Genomic DNA, 21,821 nt, shown 5'->3' on the forward strand with positions numbered 1-21,821 from the left:
GGCTTCCTGTGTCAGAGATAAGTCTAACGAAGGTATGCCAAGGGAGAAGTCTTGGATTCCCTTTGGGCTGGCATTCCAGCTTAATGGAGACAGTCTGTCACGCTGTAACTTTCCAGCTATTGCTGAACTGTACCTTCAAGTAGCTTGAGAAGGAATGGCTAATGGAATGGATGCTGAAAGATCAGTTCAAAAAAAAAACAAAAAATGCAGTCCACAGATTGCCTGTCCTAGATTTAGTTGTGCAGGTGCCTCACCCTAGTACAGGGGTAGGCAACCTTGGCTCTTTTATGACTCATGGACTTCAACTCCCAGAATTCCTGAGCCAGCCATGCATGGCTGGCTCAGGAATTCTGGGAGTTGAAGTCCACGAGTCATAAAAGAGCCAAAGTTGCCTACCCCTGCCCTAGTACATTATGACTAACCTGCCCATAAATACCAATGAGAGCAGGAAGGCAGTTAATGAATAGAAAGATTGGCCTTCTATGTTTCAGAATGCACAGAAACATATTGTAGCTTCTCCAAAGTTTATTTATTTATAAATAAAATGAATTGGCTGGCCATCTTACCATAGGGTAACTCTGGGCGGCTAACAGTTACATATACAGTTGAAGCATAAAAAGTTAATATCAGATACTTTGGAAGGGTGGGGGGGAGGTGGGATCTGTTATTATTTAATCAACCACCTCCATTACACTGTTACCCCACTGAGATCCCAAGCCAACTGGCAGAGCCACGTCTTTAGGCCCTTACGAAAAGATAGGAAGGTTGAAGCCAATCTCACATTGGAGGGCAAGATGTTCCAGAGGGCAGGAGCCACAGCAGAGAAGGCCCTCCTCCTGGGGCCCCCAGGTGGACTAATCGGTCTGACAGGACCCACAGCATGCCTTCTCTGCTGGCACGAGTGGTATGGGCCAATCCCAGTGGGGTGAGACCTGGACCCTGCTTTTTTAATACAGTATGTGTATGTAATGTCACAACTCACAAACAAAAAGGTCCAGAGCTTCCATTGCAATGGTGGAGTGCTGTTTTAAACATCTGCTTATGTTTGATGCCCTCCATGGGTGCCTCTGCTGGATTCCCACTGCGTATGCCAACATTTGTTTTTTAAAAAAATAATGTAATCATGAAAGATGGAATTTTATAGGGGAGCTGGTCCTACAAGTGAGGTGATCGCCTCAGCTGGATCTCACAATGTTCAACGAACTAGAGAGTTGCCAAATGGAGGAATGGGGCTTAGAATGACAGGTACAATTTGATATAAACAAATGGAATACAAAAAGCCACAAAAGAGTTTCAAATTCACCCTTATATTAATGGGATAAGAGATGGCAGTGAGCAATCAGGAAAGGGATCTTGGAATCATTGTAGACAATTTCAACCAGTGTGTGGCTGCTATCCAAAAAAGGAAAAGTACCTGTTTGGAATGATTAGGAAAAGAACTGCAAATAAAAACAGCCAATATAGGAATAGTTCCACACATGAAAACTTTTTAGTTAGTGTGTGGGTTGCAAGCAGATGCTAAAACAGAACAAAGAAGCAAAATTGACTGAAAGTCACCTGACCTAAATCCTCAGAGAAAACTTTGCAGTCTGTCCAAGGTCCTTTGAAGCTCCATAGATTGTGCAGATCAATTTGTTGTTATTTAGAAACTACTCCAAGATAAGGTTTGATTTTTTTAAAAAAAAATGCATTACTGTTTTTTTTTAATATCTGATTGCTGCTTTGAAAATAATGTTGCTAGCTAAAATGTATCCATTAGCTTTTAAAAGGCGTATATGTTTCATTTCACCAAGTTAAAAAAAAAAGATAAATTGGTTGACAGGCTAGCATCAGATTATGTATGTTTATTGGCTTACAGATGAGATTTTGCTTTGATTTTTATTAGAGGTTTCCTGTGGATTAAGGAAAATAGATCTAGAATTTCCATCTGGAAACTATAAGTCTTGTAGAAATGGATAAAACTTAATCGCTGTTTGTTTGTTGCACTTCGTTGACTTTTCAGGCAGGACCCAGAGAAATTGGATGCCTTCATCATGGACAAAGCCCTTCTAGATTATGAGGTATCCATTGATGCTGAATGTAAACTTTTGACAGTGGGAAAACCATTTGCAATTGAAGGTATGAAACAACTTTCTACAACTATGTTGTATATGGCCATTTTATTTGCTGTTTTCTACATAACCTTTATAGCAGTGGGGAATGGAGAGATGCCCAAGCACTGAAAACCTTGGCTGTAGTCCAAATTGTAATTGTTAGTGTCACAGAATGTCAAAGAATAAAAATCAAGGGGAGTAATCATATAGATTGCATTTAATTAATACCATATAATGTTGTTTATACTAGCAAGTAATCAAATTCCAATTTTAAATTAAAATCAAATTAAATCTTAGTTTTTGATGTTCAACATTCCCTGGTTCAAAACAAAACAAAACAAACAAACAAGTTGTTTATCCTTATTTTATATCTAACAGGCCCACAAAGCATCTTGCTATATTTAAATACAAAGAAAATCCATAACTGAAGAAAAAAATGACCAGAGTAGAAAAAAGTCATCCAGGAAGAATGCAAAGCTTATTTTTATCATGTTGTGGTTTGTTCTGCTTCGGTAGGATAACAAGGAAGGAAGGAAGGAAGGAAGGAAGGAAGGAAGGAAGGAAGGGAGGGAGGGAGGGAGGGAGGGAGGGAGGGAGGGAGGGAGGGAGGAAGGAAGGAAGGAAGGAAGGAAGGAAGGAAGGAAGGAAGGAAGGAAGGAAGGAAGGAAGGAAGGAAGGAAGGAAGGAAGGCCTAGGAGTACTTCTGTGGTTGCTAAACTTGAAGCAAGCAAAGTACAATGTCATGAGCTAATATCCCAGTTTTTATTTCTGGCAAATATGGACTTTTAACTTTCTATTAGATGACTGGTTCCACTCTGTAAAACACTTAGCTAGTTGGATAGACAACCCTTAAAGTGAACCAGCCAAGCTGACTAAATGTAATTTTCTACATATCCAAACACACAAGGGCATCACTTAATATAAAATGATGCAAAACATGATCCAGGAATTGCTGATCTCGTTCTGATTTTCAGTTCTGTGCAAGGACTTCTACTACTAATACTCATGAATTGGCATGTGATTATACAAGCAATTAGAAATCACCATTGGCAAAATTGCAGAGCTCTTTGGAATTTATTCACTTAATAGGCATCTTCTTTTTGACTGGTATAAACCTGATGCTCTCTTTCTCAGTTGAAAAATATAATAATACCAACAATAATAGGTGTCTTGGGTGCAATACAAAAACTACTGGAGCATCTTCTTCTTGACTGCTTCACTCTTCCTTTATATATTTATTTTATGATTCATGCCTCATATATTCTCAAGGTATGATCAAATAATCTCAATATGTTTCTTTTATACTGGTCTTTTGCTTTTGTATTTAGTCCACATTTGTTCAGTATCCATTCATCCTTGATCCCGTATCTTCTTGTTTTATTGTACACACTTCTTTTATAACCAATTTCCACCAACTTTTTTATATTTCTTGTGTTACAGTGAACTCACAATAGGCCCTTACACACATTGTATCATTAAATTCTTTGTTATGCACTGCAAATAATTCAGACCAACTACATAGCAACATCTGTATGCAGAAGTACATGCACATTCATATTCCCAATGCAATAATAATAGCAATGTGATCCCAAACATTTCATTCATTCATTCATTCATTCTTGCTTATACATCACTTCAAACAAGCAAATTTAAGTAGCCCTCCATAAATACAATGCATGAAACAATTGATGGACTGTTGTTAGCCCTCACCTAACTTGCCATTGAATGTTCAATCATTCACTAAGAATTATATTTCTTGCCTTATATACATCATATGTCACATTTATTTCCCTCAAAACACTGTGCATTTTCTCTCCTTTTTTTAACTGTAATCATTTTTCTATCTTTGTCTACTTTCTTTGCAACTCTTTTTTGCTCTCTCTGAATATGTTATACAATATATTTCCCTCATCTTTACATTTTGCAACCATTGTTCTCTTGTGTGGATTCTTTTGTCTCCTGCAACTTCTTTCATGTGAACTTCATGTGAGCTCTTTCACCAAGCTTCCTTTTCATTCGTAGCACAACCACACATATTTCTGTGGGACTCTGTAACATAATTCATTTCACAGAATCATAAAGTTAGACATCTCAGAAATCATTTAATGCAACTCCTTGCCTTCTGCAGGCTAGAGCTGCTCTTACAAATGACCATCCAACTTCTCTATAAGGACCTCCACCAAAGAATAATTTACCAGTACATGTGGCAATTTGTTCCACTAAGAATGTTTCTCCTGGTGTCTAACCTGGATCCATAGTTTTAACCCACTGGTGGTGATTCTACTCTCAGAATACATTTCTCTAATCTGCTCTTTTCCGAACAGCTTCTGCATCTACTTTCCACTCATTCTGTTGGGAGAATAATCTAGACCCTTTCCTTCTAATTTCTTTCTTTTTCTTCCATCTCCATTTCCCCCCAAGATGCCCTCTCTTAATGCCAGCAAGCAATGGCCTGTCCCATGTTCAGAAGCTATCGTCACCCTTCAATCCTTTACTAGTTCTCTCTGTCTTTCATCACAAATAATCAAAGCAAGCGTGCTTCTTGATTCATTCTTTTCCCATTTGTAATTATGAAAAGACTTCTGCTAAAAGTACATATTAGAAACAGGCCATTTTTCCCTAAACAGATATTCCCCAAGCTATCACTGTTCTAATTCATTCTTAAGTTTCCAAACCATTCAGTATCTTTTTCTGTGCTCCTTCATCTCATTATCATCCATCCATTCATGTCCCCCATAAAATAATTGCCTCAGATCACATTCATTCAGAATGTAGCAGTTTTTTTCCCATTTTCCCATTATTACTGTTCATTACATGTGCCTTTCACCAGCCTATAATAGCAATAGCAGTTAGACTTATATGTCGCTTCACAGTGTTTTACAGCTCTCTCTAAGCCATTTAGAGAGTCAGCATATTGCCCCCCAACAATCTGGGTCCTCATTTTACCAACTTTGGAAGGATGGAAGGCTGAGTCAATCCTGAGTTGATGAGAATTGAACTGCTGACAGTTGGCAGAATTAGCCTGCATTACTGCATTCTTACCACGGCTCTTTTCAACCTTCATTTGCATTCATAGCCATCTAGATGACATCACCCTAATCTTTAAAACATATATTTTATCCCTTTCTTCACAATTTCCACATTCACTTCCCTGTATGTATTTATCAGCTGAGTTCCATAAAAATGAGACCAGTTTCATTGAGATATTATGCCTCTTTCTCTTTATTTCCCTCACACACAGTTCATTTCACTTTATTAATTCTTGCTTCTGATCATTTACTCTTTTTACATTTCATCTTCCATATGCCAATCTCATTTCCAGATGGGTCAACCCCCCTTTCCCATATTTATTATATGAGCATGTTGATGTAAAATTCTCAGAATGGCTCACAACAAGTAAGCAGAAAAACCATTGGGGAGAAAAAGAGCATCAACTCATATAATCAAAAGCAAGCTTAGCAAGGCAAAACTCCCATTAATCTCAAAGCCAAAAATACTGATTTTATAATAAGTGAGAGAGGATATTTCATTCTGAAATGTTGAGGGTTGATAGTATGAGAGATCAAACACCCTGAATTTCTTTCAGCCTTTAGCCTAGCAAGTGGTAAAGAAGAAAGCAATGGAATTGTGGAGGTCTAGCATCAGTGAAACATGTTTAAGTCTCTGTAAGGCTCATCAATCTTCTGTCTTCCACATCAGGAGCTTCCATTTTGACTTTCTCAGTGCTCCAGAATGACATTTTACTGGATACTCTGGGAAATTAATATACTGTATTTCTTTCTAGCCATCTCCGAACTGCTACTCCCCTTTCAGATAAGCTTGAGGGATGTGGGCATTAATGTAAGATTATATTATAATATAGCATTATAATCTATTATAATTTAAGAAGGAATCCAGACCACTTAGCTCAGCCTTTTTGCAAAGCTCCATTCTGGACTAGCTGTAGTTTATGGACCAAATACTGTAGAAGGGTAGATCCATATAAAGCACATTACATTTGCGTAAATATTGCTAGTGGATAGAATACTTTAGTTCAGGCAAAAGTATAACTTGTACACAAACTGAAGCTGATAGTGGCCACTTTGGGCTGCAAAGATCACTTGGGTTTCTACAGCAGTCATGTACCCAAAAGCATAATCAAGCTCCATTTAAACTCAGTTTAATAGATACAAAGAAAAAATATCAATCATAGCTTAATCTCAGATTGGGCTTCTGAGCCCAATTTATTTCCAAGAAAGAAGTCTTTAAACCAGACTACCCTAACCAGCTGGACTCAAAACACATTCCAGAAATGCTCAACCTGCATGATTCTGATGACTGGAGATGTCTGGGAACAGAATCAGAACACCACTGAGTTTACCAGATTGAGGAATTAGAATGACTCATGATAGAGGAAACATCATGACATACATTGTCCTAGTGGACAATCATTTAAATATGAGCCAGGGGTGCAGCTGCTAAAAAAAGCCAACAGAGTCTTAGGCTGCATTAACAGAGGGATAGAATCAAGATCACGTGAAGTTTTAGTACTACTTGATAATGCCTTGGCAAGACCACACTTGGAATATTGCATCCAGTTTGGGTTGCCATGATATTAAAAAAGATATTAAGGCTCTAGAAAGAGTGCAGAGAAGAGCAACAAAGATGATTAGAGAAATGGAGGCTAAAACGTATGAAGAACAGTTGCAGGAATTGCATATGTCTAGTTTAATAAAAAGGACTAGGGATGACATAGCGCTTTTCCAATATCTAAGGGGCTGCCCCAAAGAAGAAAGGGTCAACCTATTCGCCAAAGCACCTGAAGGCAGGACAAGAAGCAATGGTTGGAAAGTAGTCAAGGAGAGAACCAACCTGGAACTAAGGAGAAATTTCCTGACAGTTAGAACCATCAGTGGAACAATTTGCCTCCAGAAGTTGAGGGTACTCCAACACTGGAGGTTTTTAAGAGATTGGACAACCATTTTTCTGAAATGGTATTGGTTTTTAAGTAATGAAGAGATAAAAGAGAAAGAGGGAGAGAGAGAGAGAAAAGAAAGAAGTGCCTAAAACAGGAAAGGTTAGCAACATAAGAGAAGAAAATTGCAACCTTATCCATCTGTAATTTATGATCCTCCTCCCCACATGAAATCCAACCTTTACAGAATCCATATAAATATATATAAAAATCCCTTCTCATCTTTAGGGATGGTATGTGTCTTCCTCAATTTCGGATCCTCTACCAGAAGCCCAGGAGCTTGACGGTTCTGTGCAATAGCTTAGCTGTTCCTAAAACTGCACTCTTCTGAACAGAGAGCTCTGATGTTGTTCCTGGGATCTGTTGGACCTACTCTCTCAGCTTAGGAATCACAGCCCCAAGTACTCCTATCACCATTGGGACAACTGTGGCCTTGACTTTCCGCATTGCTTCCAGTTCTTCTTTCAGACCTTGGTACTTCTCTGGCTTCTCATACTCCTTCTTCCTGATGTTGCTGTTACTTGACATCACTATATCTATCGCCACCTCTGTCTTATGCATATAAAACTTTATACATAAATTTTATAAATTTATGCACAAATATAAATAATTATAAAAAATAATAAAATAGAAGCTAACGTAACAGGAAAAGGGGGAAGGGGATAAAAAGGTAAAGTTTAAAAGTGACAAAATATATTTAAAAAGTACTTCCAACTTTTCAAAATCTTTAAAATATAACGAAGTTAGAAATAAATGACATTTATATATTCTTAATTGAAATTTCATCTGACATTCACATATCAACTTTATATAAATCATAACTACATAGTTAACAATGTGTACTTTTTTTTTTTATCAGATCAGTCTTCAAATTCCAAAGTCAACTTTCATTTTTCTCCTTTTCTTGAAGAAAATCAAACAATGGTCTCCAAGCTGCAAGAAATTTAGTCAGATTATTGTCTCTATTTAGAACCAACTCTTACAGCAGGGGTTCCCAACTTTTTTGGTTCTGTGGAAAGGCAGCGTTGGTGGTGGCTTCAGTGGTTTCAGGGGCAGGGGGAAATGGTTTTGCATGCGCAACCTAAATCCCGCACACATGCAAATGAAGCTTCACACGCTCTCCCGCTGCTTTGATGGCCCAGTTCCCAACCAGTAGCAGGCCACAGCCTGGAGTTTGGGGACCCCTGCCTTACAGAATACAGAAGGATTCCCACCAGTCTGTTATATCAACCCCTTGTCTCTCTAGGTGGGATATACTTACAAGGAAGCAATGCAAATGTTAAAAAGCTTTTAATCCACAATCCTGTACCACTTTCTAGGGAATATACGAGAAGATGTCAGTTCTTTGCTAGCTAGCAAAACAGCAGGCAAGTCAAAGTGGGTTTCCGATGTCAGGAGAAGCTTATAGGTCAAGTAGGGGTTCCTAATTTGCAGATTCACTCATGTGTTAAGTCTCTCTGGCTGTGAGCTTCTGCTGTTTCTGTGTAATTTGTATATCAGCTAATAGTATCATTGACAGCAGAACTGCAAAATTCTTACTCTTGCAAAAGTTGCTGTTGCTATGAACCACAGTAGAAGATGATATCCTACTGTTCAGTGAGTTAAAGGAACAGGTATTGACAGGAGTATTTTAATGATCATCTACCAAAGCTCCAATTTTAGATATTCTTGTTTGGCAATTATGGTCAAGAATCAACTAATGAGAAAAAATACTGGTGTTGTTCTTTTGCTAGGGTATGGTATTGGCCTGCCTCCAAACTCTCCACTAACCTCAAATATTTCTGAACTGATCAGCCAGTATAAATCCCACGGCTTCATGGATGTCTTACATGACAAGTGGTACAAAGTGGTACCGTGTGGGAAAAGAAGCTTTGCTGTGACCGAGGTAAGGAATGTTCCATATGTCCTTCTAGCACTCTGAATGGATAAATCCATCCCTTTGAGTTGCTCATTTTTTTAAACTGTGTATTTATTTCAGTCTCCTTCCGCCCATGTTTTCTGGTTGGTCATTGTTGTTAAAGTCTACATAAAAGTCTATGTGCATTTTCACATACCTTTATCCTAATGCATATGCTTGTTTTTTGTTATGTACATTTGCTCAAACCCTTTTCTCCAGTAGAATTCATTTCTATGTTGCTTTCAGCTATTTAAAAAGTTGGTGTCCATTTGTCCTAATAGACACATATTTTTTCTGGTTGTGTGTGTGCGTGTGTGTGCGTGTGTGTGCGTGTGTGTGTGTGTGTTTTGTTTAACTGGAAGACTGGATTATAAAATTTGACTACATAACATCTATAAATCAGATAGAAAAATGTGGGTTAGACAGCATCACTACCAGATGGATTCGTAGCCGGCTGACCGGCTGTACTCAGCATGTAGTCCTCAATGGAACTGCATGTACATGGAGGGAGTGTGTAGTGGGGTGCCCCAGGGCTCTGTTCTGGGCCCAGTGCTCTTCAACATTTTCAACAACAATTTGGATGAGGAGATAGATGGGGAACTCATCAAACTTGCAGACAGCACCAAGCTGGCAGGAATAGCCAACACTCTGGAAGATAGGCTTAAGATACAAAAGGATCTTGACAGACTTAAACTTTGGGCGCTATCTAACAAAATGAAATTAAGTGGTGAAAAAAGTAAGGTTCTACATTTAGGCAAGAAAAACCAAATGCACAGGTATAGTATAGGGGGTACCTTGCTCAATAGTAGCAACTGTGAGAAGGATCTTGGAGTCCTAGTGGACAATCACTTAAATATGAGCCAGCAGTGTGCTGCAGCTGCCAAAAAAGCCAACACAGTGCTGGGCTGCATTAACAGAGGGATAGAATCAAGATCACGTGAAGTATTAATACCACTTTACAGTGCCTTGGTAAGGCCACACTTGGAATACTACATCAGTTTTGGTCACCGCGATGTAAAAAAGATGTTGAGACTCTAGAAATAGTACAGAGAAGAGCAACAAAGATGATTAGGGGACTGGAGGCTAAAACATATAAGGAACGATTGCTGGAATTGGGTATGTCTACTTTAACAAAGAGAAGGACAAGGGGGGACATGATAGCAGTGTTCCAATATCTCAGGGGCTGCCACAAAGAAGAGGGAGTCAAGCTATTTTCCAAAGTGCCTGAAGGCAGGACAAGAAGCAATGGATGAAAGCTAATCAAGGAGAGAAGCAACCTAGAACTAAGGAGAAACTTCCTGACAGTTAGAACAATTAACCAGTGGAACAACCTGCCTCCAGGAGCGGTGAATCCTCCAACACTGAAAGTTTTTAAGAAGAGACTGGACAGCCATTTGTCTGAAATGGTATAGGGTTTCCTGCCTGAGCAGGGGGTTGGACTAGATGACCTCCACGGTCCCTTCCAACTTTATTATTGTTGTTGTTGTTATTTTATTTATTATTTTATCTAAAGGCCAATTGCATTTTAGGTTGCATGTCTGAGCACGTGTAAATTAGATAGGTTGTAAATAAGCCTCTTTTCCTCACATGCCAATCTTCATTTCATCCATTCCTGGGAGAGAGAAAGAGAGAGAGAGAGAGAGAGAGAGAGAGAGAGAGAGAGAATAGTCATCTGTGATCTCCTTGGTACAGTTGCAATTTTATTCCTTACCAAGTTCATTCTGATTTGGGATACTAGAGACAGTCAGGCAGTTGCATGAAATTAAGTTCTTTATTCTTCACTCATGAGCAATGGCAACAAGCTATGAGGAGGGTGGCCAAAAAAACTCCCTCCTATAACATTTACCTAAGGACACCTTACCTTACTTTCATGGGTAAGCTACTTGCATGGCCTGTGAAAGCTAAAAAATAAGAAGGCCAACAAAATCATAAAGAAAACATTATGAAACATAGTTTCAAAATGAGACCTGGTTTCAGAGTCTTAATAAAAGTGTAAATGCTCTAATACTATACTCTACAAAATATCCTAAACAGTACTTTATATTTGAAAACAGTGTTGTCCTGGATAACATTCTGTTAAAAGGATTGGTAAGCAATTCTTGTCTTTTAGAGGATAACCATTTACAGGAATAACTCTTATTTTGCCAGAAAAACATTGGCTTAGGAAGTAAGTAATTTCTCTTCAGTTCTCTCTCTCCTGTAACAAGCAGTATGAAGGATGAAAACAGACAGCCTATTAATCTTTTAAAAAGAAAAAGAAAACACTCTTTTTGCTAATGCTGCAACGAAGATGGGGAAAGGAGTTCCTTTAGAAGCTGGCTTCTATCAGAATTGCCTTAAATGCAAACTCAGGACGCAGCATTTAAGACCAAAGTAGAGAGGTGTATTTCATCCCTACTGTAAGAGAAATATCAGGTAGAGCATTGAAGGATTACACAAACTGGTCATTGCTGGAGATGCTGAAGAGAAGTATTTTCTCTTTGCCCCTTCATGCAATCCCATCACTTGAAAACTTGGTTGTAATAATTATTTTTTAAAAAAAAAAACCTCTGCACGTTGGAAGTACACTTCTAAGCAGCTTTAAGTATTTTTAAGACTTTTAATTGATTAGCTTTAATCAGTTTGATGAACAGTAATTTATCGCCAAGAGGCTAAAATTAATAAGGTTAAAGAATGATTATATTTTGATCAAAGTGGAACCGTTGAAATGGTCTTGAGATCTTGAAATCAAGAAGATATGACTCATCCCTATAAAAATGGAGGCTTCAACTTTCTAATGTGTAATCAGGCTCTGGCCAAGAGCTATTTCAAAAACTTAACTACTAGATAAAGACATAATGGGGCCATTTGCTTGTTTCCCATTCAGCTCAGGGCTATACTCTCTCCAGCCATTTCTCCCCTGTGAGGTTGAGAGAGAAAAATCACCTTCTGAAATCACCAAGATTGCTTCTGTGAATTTATCTGGATGATTTTATCCAAAGTCCTCTCAGGCAGGGTTTTGTTGTTGTTGTTGTTTGTATGTTTGTTTTTGTTTGCTCCCTTGTTTGAAAAAAGCTCACTTTTTCTCCACCCCAAATGCTCCTTTTGTTAAAGTCCTTGCATGGTGAGGAAACAATATTAATTTTAAGTAAACATCTTGATGGAAAGCCTTTCATTAGCTACCACTGGTTAAGGTCCTGTTATGATTATCTAGGGCTGTCCCTCACAGGTGAGAAGGCAGGTGACACAGGTCATAATTGCCTTTCTAGTCTTGGTCAAAGTTAGGGATTGGGGCTTCAGAAACTCAGATGACCACTAAATGGCATCAGAAAGAGTTTTCTGTATTTCTTTGTGCCCTGTTAGTGCTTGTCCAGAATTTTGGAACCCAGATCTGGTAGCCCTAGGAATGTGGGCATTTAGCAGTTGGATACCACCAAAAGAAGGGCCCAATGGCTATGTGACATGTTTCTAATCCACCAAATGGTCTTTATCTTCCCTTCCATCATCTACCATGTAACAACAAAACAGGGAATAACATAGTTATTAAATTCTAATAAGAGTTTTGGCACACACCTTTGGATTCTTTTCTGCATGGAATGATAGAAGACAGGTTGCCCAGGTCTTGTTCGGCTCTGACTTCACCACAGCAGACAAAGGGCCAAAAGTGGTCACAGTCGTCATTGCCTCCCTTCTTGCCTTTTTGTGTTGGGTGAGGAAAAGGTCCCTTTAGAATTACAAGGAGTGGTGGAACCCCAAAACTCAGGTTTTATTTAATGTTCAGCAAAGCACAAAGACAGAAGGAAAACCTAGGTAGCAATGATTGCTGGTCAGAAGTCAGTGCTTAGATCTTTCTGTTTTAACTGCTTAGGATATCTGTTTGGCAAATAGCAAAGGTAGGTAGGAGTTCTCTGTTAATGGCTGTACAGAAGAAGACATTCTACCTGGGTTCATATGGAAGCTTTGTTGTTATAACTCCTTTTCCTATACAACTATCTTCTTTGTGCATCTGATCACCAAAGAGATGAATCCTGGAGCAAAATGGGCCATCTTTTTCTAACCTTTTCTGTAAGCTTGCAGAAGTAGAGATGCTATTTATAGAAGAGTCCATATCAGGTGGGAAGAAATAGCCTCAAATAGCAAATCTTGAATATCATGAAATCACAACTGTTTGTAGTTTAATGTATTACTGCTGTAATGTGACCAGCAGGGACAGGACAAGATGTTATGGGGTGGGTTTTTTTTCTCAGATTGCCAAAGTAATCTGATTTTATCTTAGATTCTCTGCATTTTGAAGGCGTCTTTTGTCATTCTTGCCTAGAAGGAACAAACCAACAAGCCAGCCCCAGATTCTGAAACAAAATGCTGACTGAGGTGATTTCTCTAATCTAGCAAGATAGAATTTTTTTTATCTTCATAACTTTAGGGGGGAAATGTTATTTGTAAATGGACCTGGTTATATGTCAAAATAATATATGTGACTGTATGAATTGTGCGGTGCAAGTCAGAATTCAAAACCCAGGTATGTTTATACAGGAATTTTTATTTTGTTTTGTTTTTTTTAAGCAAAAGTAAACATCTGAGCAAAATTTAGCAGTTATGCTTTTGAGATGATGGGAGGACAGGATTAAAAAAAAAAGCAACTCCCCATCATAGTACTAATTCAATGAAAACAAATCTGAATTTCAATAGCAAATCACATTAATGAATGTTGACAGTGTGATCAGAAGCAAACTCCAGGGACACTATCTATTTGTCTACCTCTATATTGGATTTATAAGACAATTTAATCGTCAAATGACTCCAGGCAGCATATAAGGAGAATCAAATAGCAAACAACCAGTCAGGGAGTACCAAAAATTAAAACTGTCATAGCATAAGTGGGTTCATAAAACCCACTGTCTGTCTGGGGCCTGAAAGCAGAGTGGACCTCTGAACCTTGGAGCAGTTATCTTGCTGTGTGGTGAATATCTGCAATTTCTCAAGATTGGAAGGATGATAAAAAGGATGTTCTTCCCTGAATACATTCTAAAAAAGATCTGGGTGTTTGTAATAACATATACAAGATTCCCCCCCTCCCTTAAGATCTTTTCTGATTAAAGTTTCTGCCTTGCATAGCAAAATATGTCACAAAGACAAATGGTCTGGCATGGCCTTATCTATAAGTGAAATATTGATTGCGATGACTGTTGCTAAACAATGAAATATCCATCTCCTGGTTTTCATCACTCTTTTGGCCCCTCCATAGCCAATATTTCAGCCCACAGTACTTTGCACTTTATTCCCTGATGAAATCCCCTCTCTGCTTATTTAAAGATTTTTCTTTGTTAGGTTTTTGCTTTACAAAATGTTTTGCTTTCTACTGCCAGAACAGCCTCTTTTAATCATGTATCAGTGGCTTGGTTTTTTTTCATTCAGTTCCACTGAGAAATAATAATAGTCAACTTCAAGGAGCATAGAAACTTACAGAGAAGTTGGGGAGATGTTCAAATCAAAGGAGGGAAATGGCAAGTGGATAATGGGTTCTTCAGCAACCTACTGGTATTGTACTTTTGGTGTTTGGTATATTTGGTGACTTAGCTTCTCATTCCAAGAATTCCTGGATCTGGAGTCAGGGAGGATGTAAAGAATTCTGTTAACCATTTCTAAGGGCTAAAGATCTTCTCCCAATTCACTTATATTTTCTCCCAAGACATCCAAATATACGTCAGGCCCATCCAATAAAGGTCCTAACAAATGACATGGCCTCCTCCCATCTCCAGAAATTCTTATCAAAGGTTAATTTTTTATTTTTGAACAGTAATTAAAATTTCAAATATTAAAAGCTAATACAAACTAAAAAAAAACTTAAAAGAAAAATAGAAAGTGCAGACAAGAAAAAAATAGAAAGAAAAACAGAAATAGAAAATAGAAAGAAAAAATAAGAATAAGGCAAGAAATATATAAATTACTTGCCCCTTCATCACAAGGATAAACAATTTTACTAACTTATACCTTCTCTTCTCCCCTATAGTCAGTAATGACTAGCAGAGTAAAATCCACAGGGATTTTTACCTTTTACCTTTTAAAACCTTTTATACCTTCTCTTAAAATATAATAAATGATCTCTTCTTCCCATATCCCATCTCTTATCCATAAATTAATCTTTAAAGCCACATCATTTCAGTCCAGTTGTCAGCAGAAGGCCATTAAGGGTTACTAGAGATAACAACATATCTATTTTAGCTTGGTCAAATAAACCAACTTTATATCCTTTCTTTTATTTTTAACAATCTTCATCTGTATTTTTTCAAATAATATCCTAGAACTTGATTTCTTTTCATTTTCTCTTTGTCCCTTCTCATAAACTTTAACAAGTCTCTTTTGTAAATCCAAAATATGAAAATTATCCAGGTTACTCTCTTGTTTGTTATTGGTTTATCCCAGTGGTGGGATTCAGCTGGTTCACACAACTTCAGCAGAACCGGTAGCTAATTTTTTGTTGCCCAGGCCTAGAATGGACTTCCAGAAGCGGCATCCACACACAGAACCGATTGTTCACATATTTGAATCCCACCACTGGTTTATCCTTTTTAATTACTAAGATATCAGCTGGGATTTTTTTTATATCCAGTATAGTCTCTTTTTCAATATCATTCTTGTAGCCTGTCATTTTAAAATCCACTTTCAGATTAGTCTCAATCTTGTCAGCTAAACTTGTCTTTCTTTCATAATATATTTTAAGCACAGTCTATCTGTTGAGGCAATCACTCTCAAAATTAACTTCTGGGTCCATTATTCAAAAATATCCCTCAATATGTCCAGGGTTAAAATATTTTGGTTCATTCTATATTAGTAAATCAAATTTAAGTGTTCTTCTCCTTTAATTGTAAACTTTAGTTCATTCTGATTTCCTTCCAACCTTCAAAATTTGATCCTATCAGATTTTTTTTAAGAAAATTCAAAGTAAAAGTGTTTGCACACAAGAAAGATTCTTATAATTAATTCCAAAAACTTATTTCATCTATCTGAACCCTAAATCCATTTGTAATTTTCCAGAATCAAAGTTCTAATCACTCCTTTGCTGCTTATTTTTTTAAAAAAATTAAGACCTTCAACTTGTATTTAAAACTTCTGATGCCTCTTAGTTCAGATATTGTCTCTGAAGGATGGAACCTTTGTTACGCTTGTTTGCAAAAAATGTGGAGGAAGATAATGATATACAGGGAAATGAATGCCAGCATATATGTGCTTACACACATCATAATCAGGGGCTAATCAAGCCCTCTGCATGTATTTGGTAAATGTGATTGTGATGGAAGGAATAGGAATACACACCCCAGGTTATCCCCTGTACTCCTAATCAAATCTAGTCAAGTGAATACCCCCCTCCCCAAGTGTGAAGACAGTGAGTAATATAGCTTCTTTGAATTGCATGTCATTACACAACTCTGTGCAATAGGGATCCCCAACTCTGCAGTATTCTTGAGTGAACTAGAGCATCACCAATGGCTCAGCTGGAGACTTTGAAAAACTCTTTTCAAATGTTTGTCATCAGCATAGGAAAATCTGGAAATGATTGTCTAGGGAGGAAGGGGCAGAAACAACACACAAAACTCTCCCTTCCCTCTATGTTTATTTCCATTTGCTGAATGGTGATTGTGTGCTTTGTTTTATAGGGGACAACCCTTTACCACAACAAATCATATTTATTTATCACCACGGGCAATAACAGAATAACAGAATAGCAGAGTTGGAAGGGACGTTGGAGGCCTTCTAGTCCAACCTCCTGCTCAGACAGGAGACCCTATATTATTCTGGACAAATATTGTCCAGTCTCTTCTTAAAAACCTCCAGTGATGGAGCACCCACAACTTCTGAAGGCAAGCCATTCTTCTGGTTTATTGTTCTCACTGTCAGGAAATTTCTCCTTAGTTCTAGGTTCCTTCTCTCCTTGATTACTTTCCATCCATTGCTTCTTGACCTGCCTTCAGGGGCTTTGGAGAATAGATAACCCCCTCTTCTGTGTGTGGGTGACAGATAATTTTGCTTGTTTTTAAGTTTGCTTTGTTCAATAAACAATGGTTCAAGCCAATCATAGCCTATGATACAAGTAATCGGTCATGGTTTTTGCCGAACAAACTTTTGATACCTGCTTTTATGAATGTGCTCTAAATCTGTAGCCTTAGATATCACTGAAACTGTGGCCCAGATATCACTGAATATCCATCATCACTTCATACTCAACACCCCATACCATTGGTCTCAGTACTTGAGGCTAATGGAAGTTACACTTCTGAAACATCTGACTAACTATCCATTTCCACCTCCATCCCTGGAAGGGGAATAATCTAAGCCAGAGGTCCCTACCTTTTGAGCACCAGACACTGGTTCTGTGGAGAGACGTTTTTCTGTGGATCAGAGGGGGCATGGTTTTGTGTGCTGCCTGCATCTCACAGATGGGGCTTTGCTTGTTTGCACAGATCGGCTGCTGGCATGCCGCAGCCCGGTACTGGTCCTTGGCCCAGGGCTTGGGCACCCCTGTTCTAAACACATTCCAGGGAAAGTGATCAAAACATCTAAGAGCTTCATCAATGTGAATTCAATTAAAGTTACCTGTAATTGAAAGCTGCATGTTTTGTTCTCTTACATTCAGTGCTTACAGTTCTCTTTAAATCTGTTGTAAAAGAGAAGATGCTGCTGCCAAAACTTTGAGATGCAAAAGGGGAAAAAAGAAGATAATCTGAAAAGATTAAGAGATGGAAATGTTCCTCTTATCAGGAAAAATGTTTATGATGTAATCCTTGTAGGGAAAAAAATCATAGACACTCTGTTTTGATTTATTGTTCATTTGCTGTGATTTGTCGTTAGATTCATCAGATTAATTATTTTTCTCCTCTGCTAATTAAAAGAGTAATTAGACACATTACTTAATTAATCAAAGAACTGCCATATTTTATTTGCTTTTTCTTAGCATAAAAGGAACAGTTTTCAGTTAAAAACTTTTCTCAACACTGCCTTCATTATACAGCCAGTGAACAGGATTAGATGTCCAAAATCAAGCTTATAAAATGCAAAAAAAAAAAAAAAGTATTATTGATCTGCATCTGCTGGTGTTACTTCCCATTTGCTTGTTTCTGTTCAGTGAAGCCTATTAGTGTCACCTAAAAGGTGTTTTCTTTGCGTATTTAGACTAAGTCAAAAATTGACAAAATTCAATTACTTTGGCTCTGTATTTTGGATAAGCCTCCAGACGAGAATTCTAGAATGGGAAAGATTTAGCCCTCTTTTCCTGGTTTTGATCCAAATCTCATTTGTGTCCATGTGCATGTTTAAACAAACTTTTGGGGATATTTTGGCATGGAATTCTCTCATATGTCCTATGAAATAAGATAACATCAGGAATTCTGTGCAGCATTTAATGCATGGGAAGTTTTCTCCCAGCTTTTTGCAACAGCTGACTTTTGGAAGTACTATTTAAAGAGTTAATTTTCCTGGGGTTCATCTGTACATCCCTCTGATTGCAACTCAGAGTTTCTTCATTAGCTCTTTGCCATCGATACTGCCTTCATGTTATCTCCAGCTCATAGCTGAGGCTGCCTAACCTCTAGCCCAGTGGTGGCGAACCTATGGCACGGGGGCCAGAGGCGGCACTCAGAGCCCTCTCTGTGGGCACGCGTGCCATTGCCCCAGTCCTAGGCCTTCAGCTGGGTTTTATAAAACCTTTTCACTTTAGGCCTCTGCCACCGTGTACAAAAAAAAAGGTTCAATCAATCAGTCAATTTCAATTTCTCACAGGAAAAAAAAAGATCTTGCAAAGTTGGAATTGATTGATTGAACTTTTTAGTTCCACCCAGTCTGTTGTTACCACCGCAGCCACGCCCACCCAATGGGCCACATCCACCCGGCACCCGATGATGCTTAAGTGGGTTTTGGGTTGCAGTTTGGGCACTCGGTCTCTAAAAGGTTCGCCATCACTACTCTAGCCTATCAAAGAGAAGGATTAGAGGGGGACATGATTACTATCCTCCAGTACACAAGGTGCTGTCAGAGAAGAGGTGTTTGACTTATTCTCCAAAGCACCAGAGGGCAGGAAAGAAGTAATGGGTGGTGAGAGAGAGAGAAATCCAATCTAGAAGTAAGAAGTAAGAAGAAATTTTCTGAAAATGAGAACAATTACTCAATGGAAATAGCTTTCTTCCTGGAACTGTGGATGTTCCATCTCTGGAGGTTTTCAAAAATAGACCATTTGATTGGGATGGTATATGACAGTGATGGCGAACCTGTTAGAGACTGAGTGCCCAAACAGCAACCCAAAACCCACTTATGCATTGTCGAGTGCCGGGTGGGTGTGGCCAATTGTGTGGGCATGGCCAATTGGGTGGGCGTGCACACAGGGTGGGACTAAATAGTTCAATCAATCAATTCCAACTTTGCAAGATCTCTTTTTTTCCTGCAAGAAGTTGAAATTGACTGATTGAACTTTTTTTTTTTTTTTGCACACGGCGGCGGAGGCCTAAAGTGAAAAGGTTTTATAAAACCCAGCTGAAGGCCTAGACTGGGGCGACGGTGCGTGTGCCCACAGAGAGGGCTCTGAGTGCCGCCTCTGGCACCCGTGCCATAGGTTCGCCACCACTGGTATATGATCTCCTGCCTTGGGTAGGACTAGAAGATCTCTGAGGTCCCTTCTAGCCTTATGATTCTATGTTCTATATTTAGCTGATCTAGTATCAAAGTAATGTTTCCTCATTTTCTGCATAATTTCTGGCAGGCCCATTCTTGCATACAAGCAACCATTTAACTGGATCAGTTTCCAGCAAGCAACAAGAAACAACTGGATAATGACATTAACATGGAAACCAGACCTTGAAACAAACTCAGATATCTGTTTTGCCCCCATGCCTGTACCAACAGTATTATCACAGGCTACAAAAATTACATGCCCAAGATTAGAGGTGCTTCTCATGCTCTTCCTCTTATGTGATATGCACGCTATCATCTTCCGGTAACCTTTGGTTTCTCAGTATGATAAATCGGACAAGGCTTATATAAAAGAATTAATGGAACAAGTTTGGTACTGGGACTCAAATCAAGGGCAATGTAATAGCAAAGCATTTACCCTCCATTACAGATCTCAAAGTAGCCATTTTGGAAAAAAGAAATTTTACAAGCACAACCGAGTGAGAGATTGCTGAACTTACCCAAAAGGTAAAGGATAAACAAGAAAATGTGTAGCTCAAGATTGAAATTGGGTGTCCTTGGTGCTCTCTAAACTTACTTGTTTTATTGCAGATTTTTCATTATCCAAACTAGGTAATATCATTAGTGCTAGTAAAGTGCCTTACCACTCCTCACTAGCCCTGATGATGTTACCTAATTTGGGTAATGAAATGTCTGCTAGAAAACAACTAAGCTCAGAGAGCACCAAGGACACCTAATTTCAACCTTGAACTGCGTTCAGCTCCATCCAGTTGCCCCAACTCTACCCTGAATTAAGAGATTACAAGGTCATAAAAGGGGAGTTTGTTGCAAGATACCAACAATTCAGAAGCTTTCCAATGTTAATCTGTTGAAATTGTGGTTACTTGTGTCATATTTTTCCAAGCCATGGTGTTGTAATTATTTTCTCTTCCTCTTAAATATGTGTGTAGATGTTGGGGAGTTTTCCCAACGAAAGCTTGGCAACCTTTTAATATAGTAAAATACTTTAATTAAAGTATTTTAACTTTAAACTCTCCTGGTGAACGCGCTTTATTCATTCCATTTATAATTATGCCCGGGAGTCGCATTTTCACCATCATTATTGAATATATATATATATATATATATATATATATATATATACACACACACACATATACATATACATATACATATACATATACATATACATATACATATACATATATATATATATATATATATATATATATATATATATATATATATACCTGAAATTTTATCTCTGAATAATAAGATTTAATGAGGACCTGTTACGACATATTTCATTTGTATTTTGTCATTGCACCTATGAAAAGGAAGAAGGTTAATTCGATGCAAATCAAATATCGGCTTACCAAACACCATTTCATTGAAATGTTTCAGTTAAAAGCCCATTTACCCATTTCATGTAATGCTGCTGTATATTGATGCCTTAATTCAACCTGACTAATGAACGTGAGGATTAATTGCTTGAGATGGTCCTTGTATGGTGGGGTGGAAGGGGCTTGTGCAGGGAATATTTTCTAAATGTCTTATTCACATCATTCATTATTCCCATGAAGAGATAATTATGAATTAATCAGATGCTCAGCTAAGTCTTACAACTAGTAAGCAATGCAACTTAATTTTTTTTTTTCATTGCCAGGGTGGCAGTTTTAAGATCTGCACCTGCCCCCTTAGAATAAGTCTGTTTAAAATTGTAGATCCAAGTTCTGGCTCACAAATCTATGAATGCATGTTTGTCAAATGATCTCTGAGACTCCTTTTCTCAGGATCCCAGATTTCTTAATCAAGTTAGATAGATTCAAAGAAGGCTAGGTCTAAATTTCAGGAGTTCTCCTCCCCCAAAAAAAGAGAGAGAGAGAGAGAGAGAGCTCTTTGTTATTAGCACTCCTCTTGAAATCATTAAAGTCTGCTGGTGAGTTAACTTTCTCCCCAGAGTAAAGACTCATGATGTTCAGAGTAGTGATACTTCAGGGAATTTTGAGTTGCAGGGAGTCCTTGAGTTATAACTGTAATGGAGCCCGTCCATCACAGCTGTAACTTGAGACAGTTGTGAAGAGGGTTGGGTCACATAACTGATCCAATTATACAACCTATTTTGCAGTGATTATTAAGTGAATTACTGTGGTCATTAAGTTATGAAATGAACCAATGGTTTGCTGTGGGCTGGTTTTCTGCAACGCCATCGTCAAGTGCA

At 38.2% G+C, this 21,821-nt stretch overlaps 1 protein-coding gene across 2 annotated transcripts in view; it reads left to right on the forward strand.

The window, feature by feature from the left end:
• GRIN3A (glutamate ionotropic receptor NMDA type subunit 3A) overlaps positions 1–21,821 on the forward strand; it is a 124,793-nt gene that overhangs the window by 95,300 nt on the left and 7,672 nt on the right. For both annotated transcript variants that reach the window (XR_005554074.1, XM_039322181.1), the window contains exons 5-6: positions 2,003–2,118; positions 8,781–8,932. Coding sequence is in view for 1 of the 2 variants with exons in the window: in XM_039322181.1 (XP_039178115.1) it covers positions 2,003–2,118; positions 8,781–8,932 (268 nt within the window). In the remaining variant the exon portion in view is untranslated. The remainder of the gene's footprint in view (positions 1–2,002; positions 2,119–8,780; positions 8,933–21,821) is intronic.

Source organism: Crotalus tigris, unplaced genomic scaffold, assembly GCF_016545835.1.
Source record: "Crotalus tigris isolate CLP2741 ecotype Arizona unplaced genomic scaffold, ASM1654583v1 scf7180000023864.505019, whole genome shotgun sequence".
Taxonomy (NCBI): Eukaryota; Metazoa; Chordata; class Lepidosauria; order Squamata; family Viperidae; genus Crotalus; species Crotalus tigris.